Below are 18,458 nucleotides of genomic sequence, written 5' to 3' on the forward strand. Positions count from 1 at the left end.
CCTCACAACTAGCTAGATTGGCTGCCATATACTCTGCTTCCGTTGAACTCAGTGCTACTGACTGCTGCTTCCGGCTAAACCATGACACTACTGTTGAACCCAACCCACAACAGCACCCTGAAGTGCTCTTCCTATCAGAAGCACAACCTGCCCAATCAGAATCAGTGTATCCTGCCAATCTCACTCCATCTCCCTGCCTGTAGTCCAGACCATAATCCACTGTCCCCTGCAAGTACCGCAAAATGTGTTTTGCAGCCACCCAGTGAACCTTCCTAGGCTCACACATAAACTGACTCATCGTGTTGACTGCAAAATAGATATCTGGTCTAGTGTTGACCAAATACATCAAGGAACCAATCAGTTGCCTGTACAATGTGGGATCCACCAACTCGGAATCCGAAGCATGAAGCTTCTTCCAGTTGGTGATCATCGGTGTCGACATGGGTCTACAATCCTCCATGTGGAATATGCTAAGGATGTCCACAATATACTTCCCCTACCCCAGGAAGAAATGCCCCTCCTCCTGCCACACCTCCAAGCCCAAAAAGTAATGCATCAAGCCGATGTCCTTCATCTCAAACTTCGTCGCAAGATCTCTCTTACAGTGCTCTATGAGTCTCTCTGCACTTGTAATGACCAAGTCATCCACATACAGCACCAAAATTAGAGGCTCCTCACCAATCACAATAAAATAAAGGTTCGGATCTGCCTCACTCTTTGTGAAACCCATCCCCTGCAAATATGTATCTATCCTGGAGTACCAAGCTCTGGGAGCTTGCTTCAGGTCATAAAGGGCCTTCTTCAGTCTGCACACATGGGACTCCTTCCCATGCACCTCAAAGCCATGTGGCTGCTCAATGTACACCTCCTCCTGTATGAAGCCATTGATAAATGCAGTCTTCACATCCATCTGGTGGATCTTCCAACCCATCTCTGCTGCTATCGATATAATGGAGCAGATCGAAGTATATCGAGCCATGGGAGCGAAGGTCTCCTCATAATCAACTCCCTCTACTTGGGAGAACCCTCTAGCCACAAACCTTGCTTTGAATTTCTCAATGCTGCCATCTGCAGCATGCTTTACCTTGTAAAGCCATCTGGAAGTAACCACGGATTTGCCCTCAGGCCTCGGCACCACCTCCCAAACATCATTCTTCATGATAGAAAAATACTCCTCTTGCATGGCCTCTCTCCAGACCTGCTGGCTAGTTGCCTCCTCATAGCTAGAAGGCTCAGAGTCAAGGATGCTGGTAACCGTCGCCATATAGCTACAAAACCTCTCAGGTGGTCTACTCTCTCTGACCGGCCTCTTCGGCTCAGTAACAGATGAGGCATCTCTCAAGGTGTCCTGAAGCCACTTGGGCTTCCTCTTCCCTGAGCGCACTTCTCCCACCGGAGAATGAAACTCCTCCTCATCATAATCAGGAGCCTGAACTCGTGACTGTCTGTCTGTTGTCCTCCTGCCTGCACCTGAACCTGTAGAAGCTGAAGTACCGTGTGAACTGTCCATCAGTGGACTCCCTAGTGAACTGCTCTGCATGCTGCCCGAAGCACCACCCCTCTGGCTCGGTGAGCCACTGCTCACTGACGAACCTGACATCCTCATAGATGTACCTCCTAATCCTCCTGATCCCTGCCCACTGGATCCCTGCAACTGACTCAACTGCTGCTGAGGGTCTGGCTGATCCAGATACTCTAACTCTTGTGACCTCCTAAAGGCCCTGTCCTCCTCGAACTTCACATCCCGTCTGACAACAACTCTCCTTTCTGCAGGAATGTAAATCCGAAAGGCCTTTGAGGTCTCACTGTAGCCCACAAAGATACCCTTCTCTGCGGTGAGCTCTAGTTTGGTCCTCTTCTCCTTGGGTATATAGGAGTATGTAATGCATCCAAATATATGAAGATGACCAATATCAGGATTCTTCCCAGAGAAAGCCTCCTCCGGAATCATGTGCCCCAAGGCACGATGCGGACTCCTGTTCTGCAAGTAAACAGCTGTGTTGCAGGCCTCTGCCCACAAGAACAATGGCAACCCCTGATCATGTAACATGGCTTTGGCAGCCCCTATGATGGATTTGTTCTTCCTCTCTGCAACCCCGTTCTGCTGAGGGTTGTATGGAACAGTGAACTCCCTCCTAATGCCTGCCTCCGCACAATAGTCAACAAACTCTCCAAGGGTGTACTCTCCTCCATTGTCCGACCTCAGGGACTTGATCTTTCGACCTGTCTGTGTCTCCACAAGAGCTCTGAACTCCTGAAACCGCTTGAAGACCTCACTCTTGGTCTTCAAAAAATAAATCCAGGTCCTCCTGGAGTGATCATCAATGAATAAAACATAGTACTCATATCCACTCAAGGAAACATGAGACATTCGACCGCTCACATCGGAATGAATCAAATCAAGTATCCCAGTCGCTCTGCTGTCACTGCTGGGAAAAGGGGATTTGGCAAACTTGCCCATCGCACAACCTCTGCAAGTATCAAAGTGATTAGTATTGAAATCTGGCACACCTGTAGTGATCTCCCGCAATGTTCTCAAGGCTCCATGATACATATGTCCCATCCTGCAGTGCCAAATCTCACACAGCTCAGAACTGCTAGCTCTGCTGTCGGTACTACTGCTCAATGCCAAAAGGGGCTGGAATGCAAACTTGTACACCTTTGCATGGCGTACACCTATCACTCTAGCTGAATCAGCTGGAGTGCCCCTGGGATACATCAACACCTGTCCTCCCCTGAACAGTACCTCATATCCTCTGTCCTCCAAAGCTGAGACGGATATGAGGTTCTTCCTCATCCCTAGCACATAAAGAACATCTGACACTTTCAAGGGAGGTTTGGACTCCCTCTGAAATGTCAGTGTCCCCACCCCGACTGCTCTAACAACTCTGTCATCACCAAGTACTACCTTTATATCAGTGCCACTCTCTGAAAGCTCTGAGAAGTACTCACGAACTCCTGTCATGTGACGTGAAGCCCCACTGTCCACATACCAGATACCTGAAGATGCTCCGCTAATCGAGGGAAAATCATGCTCCCTCTGAACCTGTGTGACAGGTGATCCTGCACTAGAGGACTCACATGTAGTGAACGCAAACTCCCGGTCAAAACGACCAACAAAGTCCTCAATCTCTGCTGAAGTTGCCACGTCCTGGTTCTTCCCCTTCTTCTTCTTCTTCTTCGGACACACAACTGCATAGTGTCCCATCTTTTGACAATTCTAACACTTCACCTTGGAATAGTCCTTTTGTGTATTCCCCTGTTTACCTTTACCTTTGCCTTTGACCCCACCACTACTTGTGGAAGCCTGCTTCTTCCCTTTGCCTTTCTTGCCTCCTGCCACCAGTGCTACATCATCATCCTGCTCAACTGGCTTGGCTGCCCCAAGCTGACCTTTCCTGATCTCTGTCTGAATGCAATCATCCCAAAACCTCTCCCATGTGGGAAGGGTCTCACGTGCACAAACCCCATCAGCAAAGTTCAACCATGAACGGGGGAGGCCATTCACTGCAATCCGCACCAACTCAGTGGGTGGAATGGCCTCTCCAATCGCTGCCAACTCATCTCTCACATTAGTAATCTTTCTGAGATATCCAGCTGCACTATCATTACCCATCTTAATGTTCTTCAGCTTCTCCTTCAGGACCATCTTCCGATTCTCATTGGTACTCTGGTAGAAATTGGACAATGCTGTCCACATCTCATGGGCATTGCTCTTTCCTCTCACATGAGGAATGCAATGGTCTTTGATTCCGTTTAGAATCAGCCTCTTACCTTGTTGTTCTTTTTATTATAAGTTGTCAACTGAGTAGCATCAGTAGGCACAACAACAGGGTTCTGTGTGGTATGCATCATGATATCCCAAACTTCTGCCTCCTCAAAGATACTCTGCATTCTCTCCTTCCAAACGTTGTCATTTGTATGCCCATCCAGCCTATCCTCCACCCTCAATCCCAATGACATCCTGTTGTCCTAAAATTGAAAAATAGCACTGCTGTAGTAAAGATAAAATTGCTGTTTATGGAAAAAATCAGCTTGCTGGAATTTTCTGAGTGAAAAATCAGCAACTATAATTTTTCCTTTTGTTGTCCCAAACTGTCCTTCAGCACTCAACCTCTGATACCATGTAGAAATTTCTCATTTCCCACCCCGGTTTTAAGTTTTTCATTATTTCTTCCATATAGTTAAATGCCCTTTCCCATAACCATACATTTAACAAGCTGGAAAAAAAATTCGCTGAAAACACAAATTCTGGAAATTTTACAGAATGTTGGAAATTGCAGAGATAAAAATCAGCAGTAATAAACAGCCATTAAAACACATTTAAACACTGAGATTTTTGGTCAATGTGACCCTGGAAAAACCCCCTACAACTCTTGGGAAAACCAGTTTGAGAGCTCTTCTTTATTTCTGGAAAATGCCTTTTTACAGTAAGAGAAATATTTAGCAAAAATCAGCAAGCAAACTTTTACAACTTATCTCAGCCTTACTGAAACTCAGCCTTGTTGAAACTTCGTCTTGCTGAAACTCCGCCCTGGTGAAACTCCGTTGTATAGACTTGCTGAAACTCAGCCTTGCTGAAACTCCGCCCTGCTGAAACTCCGCTGCACAGACTTGCTGAAACTCCGCTACTGAAACTCCGCTCTGCTGAAACTCCGCAGGTCACTGTCCAGAAATCTCCCTTGCTCTCTTGCTCTCCTTTTCTCAATCTGCTCATGAAAGAATGAATGACCTTTTCCTTCTTTTCCTCCTTTAATCTAACCCCAAGTGACTTTTGGGTGATCCAAGTGACTTTTGGGTGATACCTAAATCCAATGGCTGAAATAGATTGAAATCTAAGGCTGAGATTAAATGCTCATTTAAATCTCACTTTTTATTTTTTAATTCACCCCACTTTAATAAAGACCCACTTAGTCATTTATTTCCAAAGTCATTTTTCCTTTCTAATTTTTCATTGACTTTATAAAAGTCACTTTAAAATTAGACTTAGTAACTTTATCACTTAAAGTCACTTTTAAATTAGATTTAACTTTATAAAATTATAAAATCACTTTAGGAGAAAAATTAAATTCTTTTGGACACTTTTCCCTAGGCCAAAGATCAAAGCCTAAGGGAACCACCTGTCCTCCGGTACCAAATTTCAACAATTCACAGGCTTAAAAAATCAGAGAAGTGTGCAGCTAGGATTTCGAGAGAGCACAATTTTGTTGGTGGAGTGCACAAGAGGAGGGCCGAGACTCACTTGAGGATGAGGCCGAGATGTGCCACGAGATTTGAGAGGCTGAGTTTGTGGAGTGGTCCCGTAAGTGTGGGGAGGCCGAGACGGTTTTGACCACACTAGTGGAGGGACCAAGCAACTTCGGGAGGGCCAAACTTGTCAAAGACAGTCAGCAAAGTGCAGGACAAATTTCTTGGGGCCAATTTTGCCAAATTCCATTAGCTATATTTTACGTATATTTTCAAAGGGCCATTTTCCTTGGTAAGGGAGCCCATAATTTCTCTGAGAAAATTTAATGAAGAGAGATTGGAGGGTTAAAATAATTGTCGTAATTTTTCTGAGTAATTTTTCTTTTTACATTCCGCTGCAAATTGTTAAGTTAAAGTGCCAAAGAATTTTTTGTTTGTAGTTTTCAGATTTTATGTACTGCAAAAAAATTCATTTATTGGGTAAAATAACAGCATGAGACATTAAATCTGAAACTGGAACTTGAAAAATAACACGGTACCAGAGTAAGAGTTGTTGGAAGAATTTGTCATTGATGTCAAAGGGTGAATGGGCCAGCGTTTGTTTGGTGATTTGCGTGCACAAATCAGTGAATGTGGATGCAAGGACCTTTTAGATTATTAGCCCTCGTCAAACCATTTAGTTTAATAGGTGGCACGCCTTGGGCATGCTCCTGGTTGAAGAGATATTTAAAGTTGAAATTTGATGCCCCAAATGGATGTGTTTTGCACCAGATCATGCCCCATTATATTCATGTCTTTAATATTTTATTTCTGCCCCTGGAAGGAGGTCAAATTGAAATTCAAATTGTCCTATATCCATTATCAAAGTCAAGCCTTGAAAGGAGAATCTACGAAAGTCAAAAATCTGATTTTTTAGAATGTTCTAAGCCTCCTCTTTCATGTCTGCCTCACCGCAAAATTTCTGAAGTCAGCTCCTACAAAAGGTCGTGCCTTTTGATGAAAGTTTGTATTTCTGGTACAGGTTGGTCCCAATATTGGGCCCCCTCCAAAGATGTACAAATATGGTGGTCATGGCATCTAAACAGACATCGAATGAGTCACAAGATCTTCTTTTCTGCAGCTGAACCCTAAAAAGCATATCTGAAGTAGGCCGAGGTATCTGAAGCTTGGAGTATCGGTTATATTTTGAAGCAGATTCCACTTTACATTTGGTAAGATTTCTTCAGCCTGTTCTAATCCTTGTTTGAGGCACTGCTGGCAGAATTTTGTGCTTCCATTTGAAGACTGTTTAAGGAGTAAACAAGGATCAGTTTTGATACTTTACTAAGGCATAAATTCGGCCTGGTCTAAGGCTCTGCTGCACTAGTCTGAATCTCTCTGAGGCTCTGTTGCACTGGTTCGAATCTTTCTGAGGCTTTGGTCCAAATCTTTCTGCGGCTTTATTGCCTGGTCCGCATCTTTATGAAGCTCTGGTCCGAATTTTTCTGACGCTCTGTTGCACTGGTCAGAATCTTTCTGAGGCAGCCCTTTTGTTGTAGGTCCGAATATCTCTGAGGTTGAACCAAACCTAAGACAGACCCGAATCCTGAAGACTATGTTCTGTGACTTTCTCGCACTTCCTGAGGCATAGTTTTGGTTATTCTTAAGGCTATCTCGAAAGCTTATTGGACAACAGTTTAAATTTTAAAACATCAAACCGAGTTATTAAGGGACTGTACCTAGGACAAGTCTGAAGCCATCTCAGCCCTTCTTCTGAGGCAAATCTAAAGCTACATTTTGAAGATAATCTTGAGATCATTCCTTGAATTGTTTCAAGCTTGTCTGAAGAACACTTTGTGGCAAATTAATTTACTTGTTAAGGCAAGTCAAAGACATCACTTTGAAATAGACCTTGAAGTTGTCTATGTAGCATACCTCAATATCAGTTCTGTAGAAGGTTAAAGCCCAGATTGGTGGACATTTTGATACTTGTTGAAGATACTTTAAGCAGACCTTGAAATTGAGTACAGTGACAACCTGTCCAAGACCAGACTTCCTTCAATTGATCTAAGGTATGAAATAAATTCCTTCTCTTGTCATTGGACTGTGGACAATGGTTTCAACATCAACACCTTTTTTACAGCAGAATTTTTCTATCAAAGGTTTTGTGGCTGAAATTGATATGGTAAAGATGGCATCATCAACTCTGAGATTTGAAGACAAGTTGGAAGGGGTTGCAAACTTCAGTCCATGGAAGTAGAGGATCACACTAGTTTTGATGGGCAATAGCCTATGGGAATTTGTTAATAAAGAGATCCAAGTTCCTTCGGCTCCTAAACAAGCAACTGAACAAAATATGAAAGATATGAAGGCTAGAGAAATCATATCAGATACTGTGAAGGATCACATAATCCCTCACATCACAAGGAACCAAGCAACTCATCAAATGTTGACAGCCTTAATAAAGTTACACCAAAGTGACAACCAAAACAAAAAGATGGTGCTAAACTATAGCCTCATTCTTCACAAGAATTCAGCAGGTTTGTAATGAACTATCAGTTGTTGGGGAAGTTGTGGATGATATGCAACTTGTTAAGTGTTATAGGAACCTGGTCGCTCACTCTATCAGTGCTCATAGACATTGCTATTAAACAAAATCAGTTATAATATCTTATTAATTGAATAAATTGGATGAATACATGGCTATGGCAGTTCTCCTTATATAGGAGTTGACTGGCCATGCCAAAATAAAAAGACATGTCCTTTGGAACCAATGTCTCTTCAATATTAATTAAGTGTTATTAACTTAATTTACTTAATAATTTATGTTATATATATATAGTTTATGAATTTTTAATTCATAACATTGCCTCTTCCTTAAACATGCTTTGTCCTCAAAGCATAGGTAAGGTTGGGTGTTGTTGAAGAAAATGTTCTGACTCCCAAGATGAGTCTTCCTCCGGTAGTTTCTTCCATTTGATGAGATATTCCTTAATTGTCTTGGACTGCAATACCTTCTCTCTGGTAGCGAGTATACCTTCATCGGTCTCCGGTATCTCTATTTGAGCTATTTGATTTTGCCCTAGTACTTTTTTTAGACTTGACATAGGGAAGGTGTTATTGTTTCGAAAATTGTTTGGTAACTTCAGTCCATAAGCCACGCTACTTATTTTTTTGATTATTTGACATGGGACATAATATTTAGGTGACAACTTATTTTTCCCTTGTTGTTTTAATGACAATTGCTTATAAGGTTGGAGCCTAACAAAGACCCAATCTCCTTCTTCGAACTCTCTTTCAGTGCGACGTTGGTCGGCTTGTTGTTTCATTCTATTACGTGCCACGGTTAGATTTTCTTTTAATAAGTTAATGACTTTTTGGCTTTCTTCTAAGTGGTCTTTTATTGTTGGAACCTTAGAATCGAGTAGTGCAAAGTCCTTCCACCTGGGCGGCTCATAACCATATAAGGCCTCGAAAGGCGTCATTTTAGTTGAAGTATGGTAGGTGGTATTATACCACCATTCTGCCAAGTGTAGTCACTAGGTCCATTTGTTTTGTTTGTCGGTGACGAAGCAACAAAGATATGTTTCCAAGCATTTATTTACGACTTCAGTTTGACCATCTGTCTAGGGGTGATAAGCCGAACTCATGTTGAGCGATATTCCTGCTTGGTGGTAGAAATCCTTCCAAAAATTGCCTTTAAACTTTGTGTCTCTATCACTTACTATGACCTTGGAAAACCCATGTAGTTTGTATACATTTTTACAAAACATATCCGCAATTTGCTTAGTTGTGTCAATTTTTTTGATAGCCATAAAATGGGCATATTTAGTGAGTCTGTTGACTACGACAAATATCTTGTCCTTACCGTCAGATACAAGTAGTCCTTCAATGAAGTCCATCGAAATCTCCTCCCATTTCTGATTTGGAATGTGTAGTGGGTGTAGTAAACCAAGGGTTGGGATATTTTCACTCTTATTCCTTTGACAAACATCACATTCCGCAACATATTTTTGGATTTCCTTGCTCATACCCTTCCAATAGAATGATTGTCGAATGTTGTAGTAAGTTTTGAAGAATCCTACATGTCCGACTGCAGGAGAACTGTGAGATTCTTTTAGAATTTTCATCTTAAATTTGGATGTTGGTGTTAGGTAAATTCTACCTTTGTACCATATTATGTCATTCTTCCATTCAAAATTGGTATATTGATTGATATTTTCAATCATAGAATCACAATCCTCATCCTTGGCATATTCAGCTCGTATTTTGTCTAACCATTCAGGAACGACTACCATGGCAGCGCATGTTGTGTTGTCATCATCCTTACGTGAGAGTGCATCAGCTACAACATTTTCCTTCCCTTTCTTGTGCAATATTTCTAGGTCGAAAGCTGATAGCTTCTCCATCCACTTTTGTTGTTTTGTTGACAATGTCTTTTGTTGAAGTAGGAATTGGAGACTATTGTGGTCGGTTCAGATTGAGAATTTACTTCCAAGCAAGTACTGTCGCCATTTCGTTAAGGCATGTATGATGGCAAGCATCTCCTTTTGGTAAGTTGATTTCAAACTCTCCCGTTTGTTAAGTTTCTTTCTCTCGAATGTTATAGGGTGGTTGTCTTGCATTAATATGGCCCCAATTCTGAATCCTGAAGCATCACATTCTACTACAAACGGTTTGGAGAAGTCTGGCGTTGCTAGTACCAGTGTGGTTGACATTACTTCTTTTAGATTCTCGAAGCATTCATCTACTTGGTTATTCCACTGAAAAGTGTTCTTTTTTAACAAGTTGGTCAGGGGTGTGTCAAGTGTGCATAGTTTTTTATAAATCTTCTGTAATACCCAGTTAGACCTAGAAATCCTCTTAGCTTGGATACGTTCTTGGGTTTTGGCCATTCTTTGATTGCTTTGATTTTGTTGGGGTCCACTTTGACTCCCTCCCTGGATATAACATGTCCTAGGTATTCAACTTCTTTTTGCCCAAAGGTACATTTTGATAACTTAGCATAGAATTGATTCTTTTCTAATACAGATAGTACTTCCTCCAAATGCTTGAGGTGCTCCTTCCATGTCTTACTGTAAACGAGAACATCATTGAAAAAAACCAATACAAATTTCCGCAAGTATGGGTGGAAAAAGTTCATTCATGGTGGCTAGCGCATTTGTTAATCCAAATGGCATAACTTTAAACTCATAGTGCCCCTCGTGAGTTCTGAATGTTGTCTTTTCGACGTCCTCTAATCTTACCCGAATTTGGTAGTAACCTGATCTCAAATCTAATTTTGAGAAATATTTTGCGCCATGGAGCTCATCTAGCATCTCGTCAATGAATGGGATTGAAAACTTATGTTTAATAGTAATTTTGTTTAGTCCTCTGTAATCTATACACAATCGGAAGGATCCATCTTTCTTTCTGACCAATACTATGGGTGCAGCGTATGGACTTCTACTTTTCGTAATGATTCCATGTTTTAACAGGTCTTGTATCAATCGTTCTATTTCTGTTTTATGATGATGGGGGTAACAATACGGTTTTACATTTACTGGTGTCGAGTCTGGTTTGACTTCAATGATGTGTTCAATTTTCCTTTCAGGGGGTAATTTCATTGGCAGATCTTGAAAAACCTTCTCATACTTCTGGATTAGGGATGAAATTTCTAATGGTTGGTGAATCCCTTCTATTGATAATAACTCCAACTGCTAACATTGTGCAACAAATGTGGGGGCTCCTTTGCGAATAAGTTTTTTCATCTGTTGAGCAGAGATGACTTGAGTAGGTGGAGTTTGGAACCCAAACAACTTATACTTCCATCTGTTTTGAATTTAATGAACTGCTTTTGGTGATTTGTCAAATACGTGCCTAGTGTTTGCAACCATTGCATTCCTAAAACGACATCTACTCCTCCTAGGGAGACTATATAAAAGTTGGACTCCATTTCATATTTGTTCAGTTGCATTTTGACTTTATGGCACTTTCCTACTCCATCTATTTGTTTTCCATTTGCCACCATAACTTTTAAATCTGCTACAGGGTAAGCAAAAATGTTCAGTCTTTTTGCAACATTGACATCTACAAAGTTGTGCGTACTTCCTAAGTCTATTAGAACGATAATGTTTTGTTTCTTGATATGGCCTTTAAGCTTTAGTGTCTATGGCTGAGCTATCCCTGTGATGGCTGCCAGAGAAATTCGCAACATATCTTCTTCTAAATCTGGATTAGGGTTGTCATTTTCTTCATTGTTTTCTTCGTCAGAGCTATCTTCTGAAGATTCTTCTTCTTGTTCGGCTTCGCAGTTGTAAAGTTTTTGCGTCGTGCATTTGTGCCCTAGGGAATACTTATCTCTGCATTTGCAGCACTTGCCATCCCTTTTCCTTTCAACACTAGATTGTTGTTTTCCTCCATTGTGCATTGGTGGTGGAACATACTTACCAATGCTCTCTGAAGATGGTTTACTTGACTTCCCCTTGGAGTAGTTGTTTGATTTTTCATTACTGGCATATGGTGCTTTATGGAGTTTATATTTCCGTTCAATAATTATGGTTGCATGTCTGGCCTCTTCAATGGTTTGGGGTTTATATAATTTTAATTCTTCCTGAATGTAATCCTTAAGGCCACAACAATACATTTTTAATAGCTCTTCATCTAAGAATCCCCTTTGCCTTACCGCTAATACTTCCCATTCGTGGGTGTATTCACTCATCGATCCTTTTTGTTTGAGGTGAATGAATCTCTCGTATACATCATCCTCTTCTTCATCATGAAACCTTTTTAGCAGGGCATTTTTAAAATTTTGCCAATTGAACAAGCGAGTTGCACATTTAGTAGACCACCACAGGAACCAATCATACGCTTCTGCTTCTAGGTAGTTGGATGCGGTCATGACCTTCTCTTGTTCACCTATTGGTGGATTTGCTCCAAAAATGGTGTCCATCTTATTTACCCATACAACGGTACCTTTATGGTCCTTACCATCGTATTTTGGTAATTCTCTTTTAATTTTAAGGTGGTCTCTTTCGGGGAACTTCATATAGTACTGACTTCCTTCGAAGTGTAGTTGCGGTATTCGCAACTTCTCGTGTATCAGGAAATCATGATTTGGAGAATTTCCGTCTTCCGGAGTTTTGGGACTTTGTGTGGCTAAGGGTGGATTGTCCTTTCCCATAAACTGGCTCATCATGCTTTTTAATTCTGTGATATCATCAACCATTTTGTCTTGTTTACTAATTGTCTTCTCGACATTATCAAGGCACTTATTTATCTTATTGAGTTCTTCTTGGATTTTTTTTACATCGTCATTGTTACTCCCCATTTTGTTCTTTTTCTTCCTAGTAGACCCAATTTTTAATTTTAATTTTTTAAAATAATTATATAAATTTATTTATTTAAATTAATATATATATATATATTAAATCGTATGACCCAATTGACAAAATCGTAAGTCAACTTATAAATGGAATATCCCGACAGCACGCCTTTACATCTCGAAGGGCAGCAAGCATGTGACCACTGGCCAACAGGGAAGGGACGGAACCAATCAGCGGCTAAAACGGAATTATTCAAGGGTGAGACGGTCGGAGAAGGGTTGGGATACCACGATACTGTGCAGAACATCCGACACGAGGGTGGACAGTTAACAGAAAGTGGACGTGGCTGGACACAGGTGTCAGCGGAAGTCTTGGTGGTTGGGGGAATGCAAGTGGCTCAGTAGTGGAACGGTTAATGGAAGGTGGTGAACCTCGAACGCGAACTAATGATGGAGATGGCGATACCACTGTTACAAGAACCTGGTCGCTCACACTATTAGTGCTCATAGACATTGCTATTAAACATAATCAATTGTAATATTTTATTAATTGAATGAATTGGATGAATACATGGCTATGGTGGTTCTCCTTATATAGGAGTTGACTGGCCATGCCAAAAAAAAGACATGTCCTTTGGAACCAATGTCTCTTCAATATTAATTAAAGTGTTATTAACTTAATTTACTTAATAATTTATTAATTAATTATTTATGTTTTATTTGTTATTATATATATATATAAGTTTAGTTTATGAATTTTTAATTCATAACATTAAGATAGCCCTAAGTGGTTGTACCAAGTAATGGGTTAGCTTTGTAACAAGTATCCTTACTAGAGACAAGCTTCCTGATTGGACCAAGCTGTTGGACAACTTCACCCAAAAGGAGATTTGGGAGAATAAAAAATCTAGTGCAAAATTTAGAGGTAGAGGTGAGGAGAATTTTTCTATTGTTGGGCAAGCAAAGAAGGGTAAGGGAAAAGCCAAGCAGAAGTAGGGTAGAGGAGCATCTTCACAGGGACAAAAAAGGAAAGACATGAGAAAAGTTAAGTACTTTACATGCCATAAGTATGGTCATTATGTACAAAGTGCCCAAACAAGAAGAGATGCAAGGGGAAGACATCAATGTTTTCATCAACACAAATTTCCCATTTAACAAATCCGGGTGGGGGCAAGGAATTAGTATCCTTATTTTTGAGGTGCAGCAAACACACTCGCGGATCTCGGTTTTAATGGCGAAGGATTTAAGTTGCAAAGGCATTAATTTTATGGCTAAGTGTTGGAGTCAGAGAATGTATGAGTATGATGGTTGCATTAAAGAAGTTGCAAGAAGTGACAACCTGGTGGTGGCAGGCCTGCAAGATTATAAGGAGGGCTAGTGCATTCCTGTTTCATCAGGAATCTGTGTTTGTTTGCCCAAAAGTTCTACAAAGAGGGTAGTTTACGGTGTGAATAACCAAATGGAGCGTCCAGTCAGTGCAGATAAGGATGAAATTAATCAGCAGTTGGACTATCTGATGGCTTTGATGGAGTACATCATAACCCTATTAACCAGGCAAGGGGAGATGGGAAAGGTTGAATAACAAGCCCAATTTGTTCTCTTGCATCAGAAAATAGGCATGTTGCAGAATAAGATAGATAGAATTCAAGTGGCATATGATTCCTTGAGTCTTAAGCTTGACAAACTGGTATCTTTGTTTGAAGGAGGGACAAGTAGTGTGGAAAAGGAATTGTTCACAAAGGTCCTTGTGCAACTGTAGATTTTCATGTAGATTCACAAACTCATGCAATGTACTAAAGAACATGACAAGAATCTACTGCTACTTTCAATCAACGGAAGCCAATAGATCAATGAAAAACAATATGAACAAGAAGATAAATCAATGGCACATAACACAAGATGTATCTGGGGAAAGCCACTGGTCAAAACCTTGCTATTTGTACTGCATATATTAGAAATATGAGTGAAGATACAAAGCTTGTTCTCACAAGAACAATTCCACACAAGTATATCAACTCTCTGCCTCACAAGCCCGCTCTTAGCCAACACTTAGCCAATTTCCACTGTCTGCCAAGCTCCTAATCTCTTGCGTAATTCCTAGGATGAATAGCGTGTACTTAAAGGGAATTCATGCTTCCAAATCTGCGCAATCCAAACATAGGATCAATCTCTGATGCATGCATGATATTTACACTCTAGTAAATAATACCACTGATAGTACACTATCCCTGCACTCTAGTCTCAACTAGGTCTCTCTCAGAATCGACATGCATGAGTTTCTGATGAGGGAATCTTCAGTTAACTAAAGTGAAACTTGTGGATGCACTAGTGCACCAACTGACTGTTAACTCTCTATTAGTTCCACAAACAGTTTGGAACTAATTTAACTGAACTTAACTCAGTAAACTAAGTGATCTAATTTCCAACTCAATTTAAACTCATACTGGACCTCTGAAACTTAGGGAGAACATATACATGACTAGAAAAAGACTTCCAACTCAAAATTCCTCTGCTAATTAAGTTAATTAAACTTAATTAACTATTTACAAGTTGCTATGAGAATAGAATTCGATTTTAATTCTCAGTTTAATTCAAGGACAAATTAAACTGGAATTTCTTGTTGCCATTTCTCAATAGCAACAAAGTGCAACTCCGGTCCATCGGGCATCGATAGCTTTGTAAGCTTCTGTGGATTTGGCTTCTCCTTCCTCCTAGCTAAGAATTGACTGTCCTAAAGTTAGTGTTTCCCCTGGGGTGAAAATTGAAGGACGGTCCTTTTTAGTTTTAAACTAGGTTATGTAAGTATGTTTATGGTTTGGGAGTCTTTTGGAGGCAATATAAGCTCTGCCAAATCAAATTAGCAGTATGCAAACAGAAGGTAAAACACTCCAAACTTTTTTGGTCATTTTTGGAAAATGGATGATGATTTTGTAGCAAATGTAAAAGGTTTTGGCTTTCAAACCAGTTTGAATTAATAGAGAAAACCCCAACCTATTTTGTTTAAAAAATAAAATAAAAATTAGCAAATTGAAGAGACATGTCCTAAAAGACATGACTATTTGTGAAGGAGCACATAGCCTGGTATATAAGTATGGCCCTCATTTGTAAACATCATATAACATACCTCTTGTGAATTCAACATTCTTATATAAATATCTTATCCTACATTGGATATTCCTATATTCCAGATATTCTAAATATTCTGTTGAGTATACGAACCATGTTTGTTACATTAGTATCAAAGCCTCGTTCTTCAATCCCGACCTTTGGCCATCAACCCCTCATCAAGTTTGTTGTCATTGCGATTGAGGTCTTTAGCCACAAAAAGTTTGTTTGGAGGTTTCCCATTTTGTTGTCAAGCCTTTGGGTTAAAAGTTAAAATATAATTATATTATATATATCTATATATATTAAATACATATGTATATATATAGGAAAAAAAAGAAAATTAAAAAATAATAATAATAATAAAATTTATAAAGAAAAATGATTATGATTAAATATATATATATATTAAAAAATAAATAATAAATATATATACATATATATAAAGGGTAAAAAAATAGATTGTTGTTGTCCCTTGTGGAGCCCCTGAAACATCGCAGCAAACGCAAAATGGAGTCAATCACTGAAGAAGAAAAAAATGGATTATAATTTGGAAACAAAGGAAGATTTTTATATAACAATCTTCCAATCACAGATCATAGATTATTCACATTCAAAGGGAGTATTCAAGGGAAAGAGATTAATATCATTACCAGTGCAAGCAACAAAGAAAATTACATCGATATTAATTTGGCGAATCAGCGATCAATTCCAGAGCCAAATATAGGTGAAAGAGAAGATACCTTTGTTAAGAAAGAGTATGAAATTAATGATTTACAAGTAACAGTTGATCATTATGAATGTATATCTCAATTTACCATCATAACGATGTTTAACAAAGAGATTGACATAATTCTCAATCTATGTTCATGTTAAACAAGGAGAAAAAAAATTGATGTTTCTCTATAAGGAGAAGATGAAAAAATTCCAAGACATGACAATGAAGTCATAATCAATAATACCTTCATCAAAGGATTTTAAAGATATTTCGAAACTGATGCTTCAAGAGAATAAAAAAACAATATCAAAGAAGGAAAAAAAAAAATTGAAGAGGTCAACTCCAATAAAAACAAAGAAATTTCTCGTTTACAGGAACAAACATTGATTCAGATAGTATCATGATTCAGAAAGATCCCAATCAAATTGAAGGGAAGACATACTTAAATGTTGCAATGCAAACTTCAAACAACGGAAATTTCAAGTGAAGATCTAATGAATTAACCAAGCGACTTTTGAACGTGAAGGAAATCAGATACCTCAAGTAAATTAAGAAATCACCACAAACGGTTAAGGGGAAATCAAATTACAAGAACTCCTTATCAACACCCAAATCATAAAAGCAAACATCTCAACTAGTTCGCATATCCATATCACTCAGACCAGGAACAAGGGACTTATGTTCTCAAGAATATTGATGTTATCATAATCCAATCTTATGATAACAATTCATCCCGAGTCTCCACTCATCGCAAGATTCCATAGAGGATTAATTTAAGATGGTTAGATCATTTCATAGTATGACAATTTTGTACCACACTTAAAAGTTCATATTGTCTTGTATCATCAAAGATGTCAGTCCTAAGAATTGAGTAAGACAAGAAGACATTACGAAACATAAAAAGATATCAAGCATTGCCATCAATAAGCTTTGAGGGCAAATCTTTTGTAAAGGGAAAGGCAATGTTATGAACATAATAATAATTAATAATTAATAAATAATTAGCATATTGAAAAGACATCTCCTAAAGGACATGACTATTCGTGAAGAGGCACTTTACCTAGTATATAAGCAGGCCCCCATTTGTAAACATCACATATCATTATCTCTTGTACATTCAACATTCTCATATAAATATTCTTATCCTATAATGGATATACCAAATTCCAGATATTTTAAATATTCCGTTGAGTATACAAACCCTGTTCATTACAATTAGAATAAAGGAACCAGCAACAAATTACCATCAATATGATGAAATTCACAAAGTGGAGCTTAATACAATATGAGGAGTAACACCATGCATGCAACATGTTTTCATAAAGACTTGCAGACCAAGTGTTTGACAAAAGTTGTCTCCCAAAAGCTTGATGTTCTGAGCCTATTTGCCAAGTGTCCAAAGTTATGTATGAACTAGAATTAATAGACAGATATTTTTATAAGCTTCCATTGTTGATTCCCCTTTGTATAACCATTATATATGCTCTTCACTACCATACTCAATGTGAGACTTTCCTTTATATTTTAGCCTTGTTGGCATGAAATAAAGAGCATGTTTCTTGTTACAAACAGATATGGTTTTAGGTAAAGATCCTAAATTCATCTTGTTTGGCTATGTTTTGAAATAAAAGGTAGAGCTGAAGTTTAATCTCAAGCTGGAAATGCTTCTTGATATAGACAAAGGATTGTATGAATAAAAGAAGGATTTGTATACTTCTTATCTGAGTGTTCTCATGGCATTGTTTTGAATTACTTGAATGTGTTTATGTAATGAAATCAGTTTGAAATACTGAATGTGTAAGATGGTTAAGATATGGAATCTCTTGGTGAACTTGATGTTGCATTAAGATCGCGATACATCATAGTAGCAGATGGATTGTTTTCTTGACACTTCAGAATGTTAGATTCCTCTTCTAGATTTGTGAAGCTGTTGCTTTCATGGGTATGCTTGAGTTCTGTTGCTTATTTATTAATGACAAGTAATTGGTTTCAATAACCTCAAAAGTTAAGTTTTAGTAATTGGAACTACATATTAATGAATGAATATAAATAGACAATGAAATGGCTTGCCATGATATCAAAGAGCATTGGGATCACTTGAATGTATAGTTTTGGAGATGAGCCAAGAGCTCTCCGGCACTCTTGTTGTGGGTATTGGGAAGGGTC

General features: G+C 39.0%; 1 protein-coding gene across 1 annotated transcript in view; it reads right to left on the bottom strand.

Moving 5' to 3' along the window:
• The window catches only part of LOC149226718 (valine--tRNA ligase, mitochondrial 1-like), a 91,054-nt gene extending 78,579 nt beyond the window's left edge, over window positions 1-12,475 (bottom strand). Inside the window, exon 1 of the mRNA XM_089380280.1 lies at window positions 12,015-12,475. Within this exon, the coding sequence (XP_089236406.1) occupies window positions 12,015-12,475 (461 nt within the window). The remainder of the gene's footprint in view (window positions 1-12,014) is intronic.
• Window positions 12,476-18,458: the final 5,983 nt, after the last annotated feature.

The sequence above is a fragment of the Pinus tabuliformis genome, chromosome J, assembly GCF_031772625.1.
Source record: "Pinus tabuliformis cultivar Carrire ecotype Pingquan chromosome J, CPIR1, whole genome shotgun sequence".
Taxonomy (NCBI): domain Eukaryota; kingdom Viridiplantae; phylum Streptophyta; class Pinopsida; order Pinales; family Pinaceae; genus Pinus; species Pinus tabuliformis.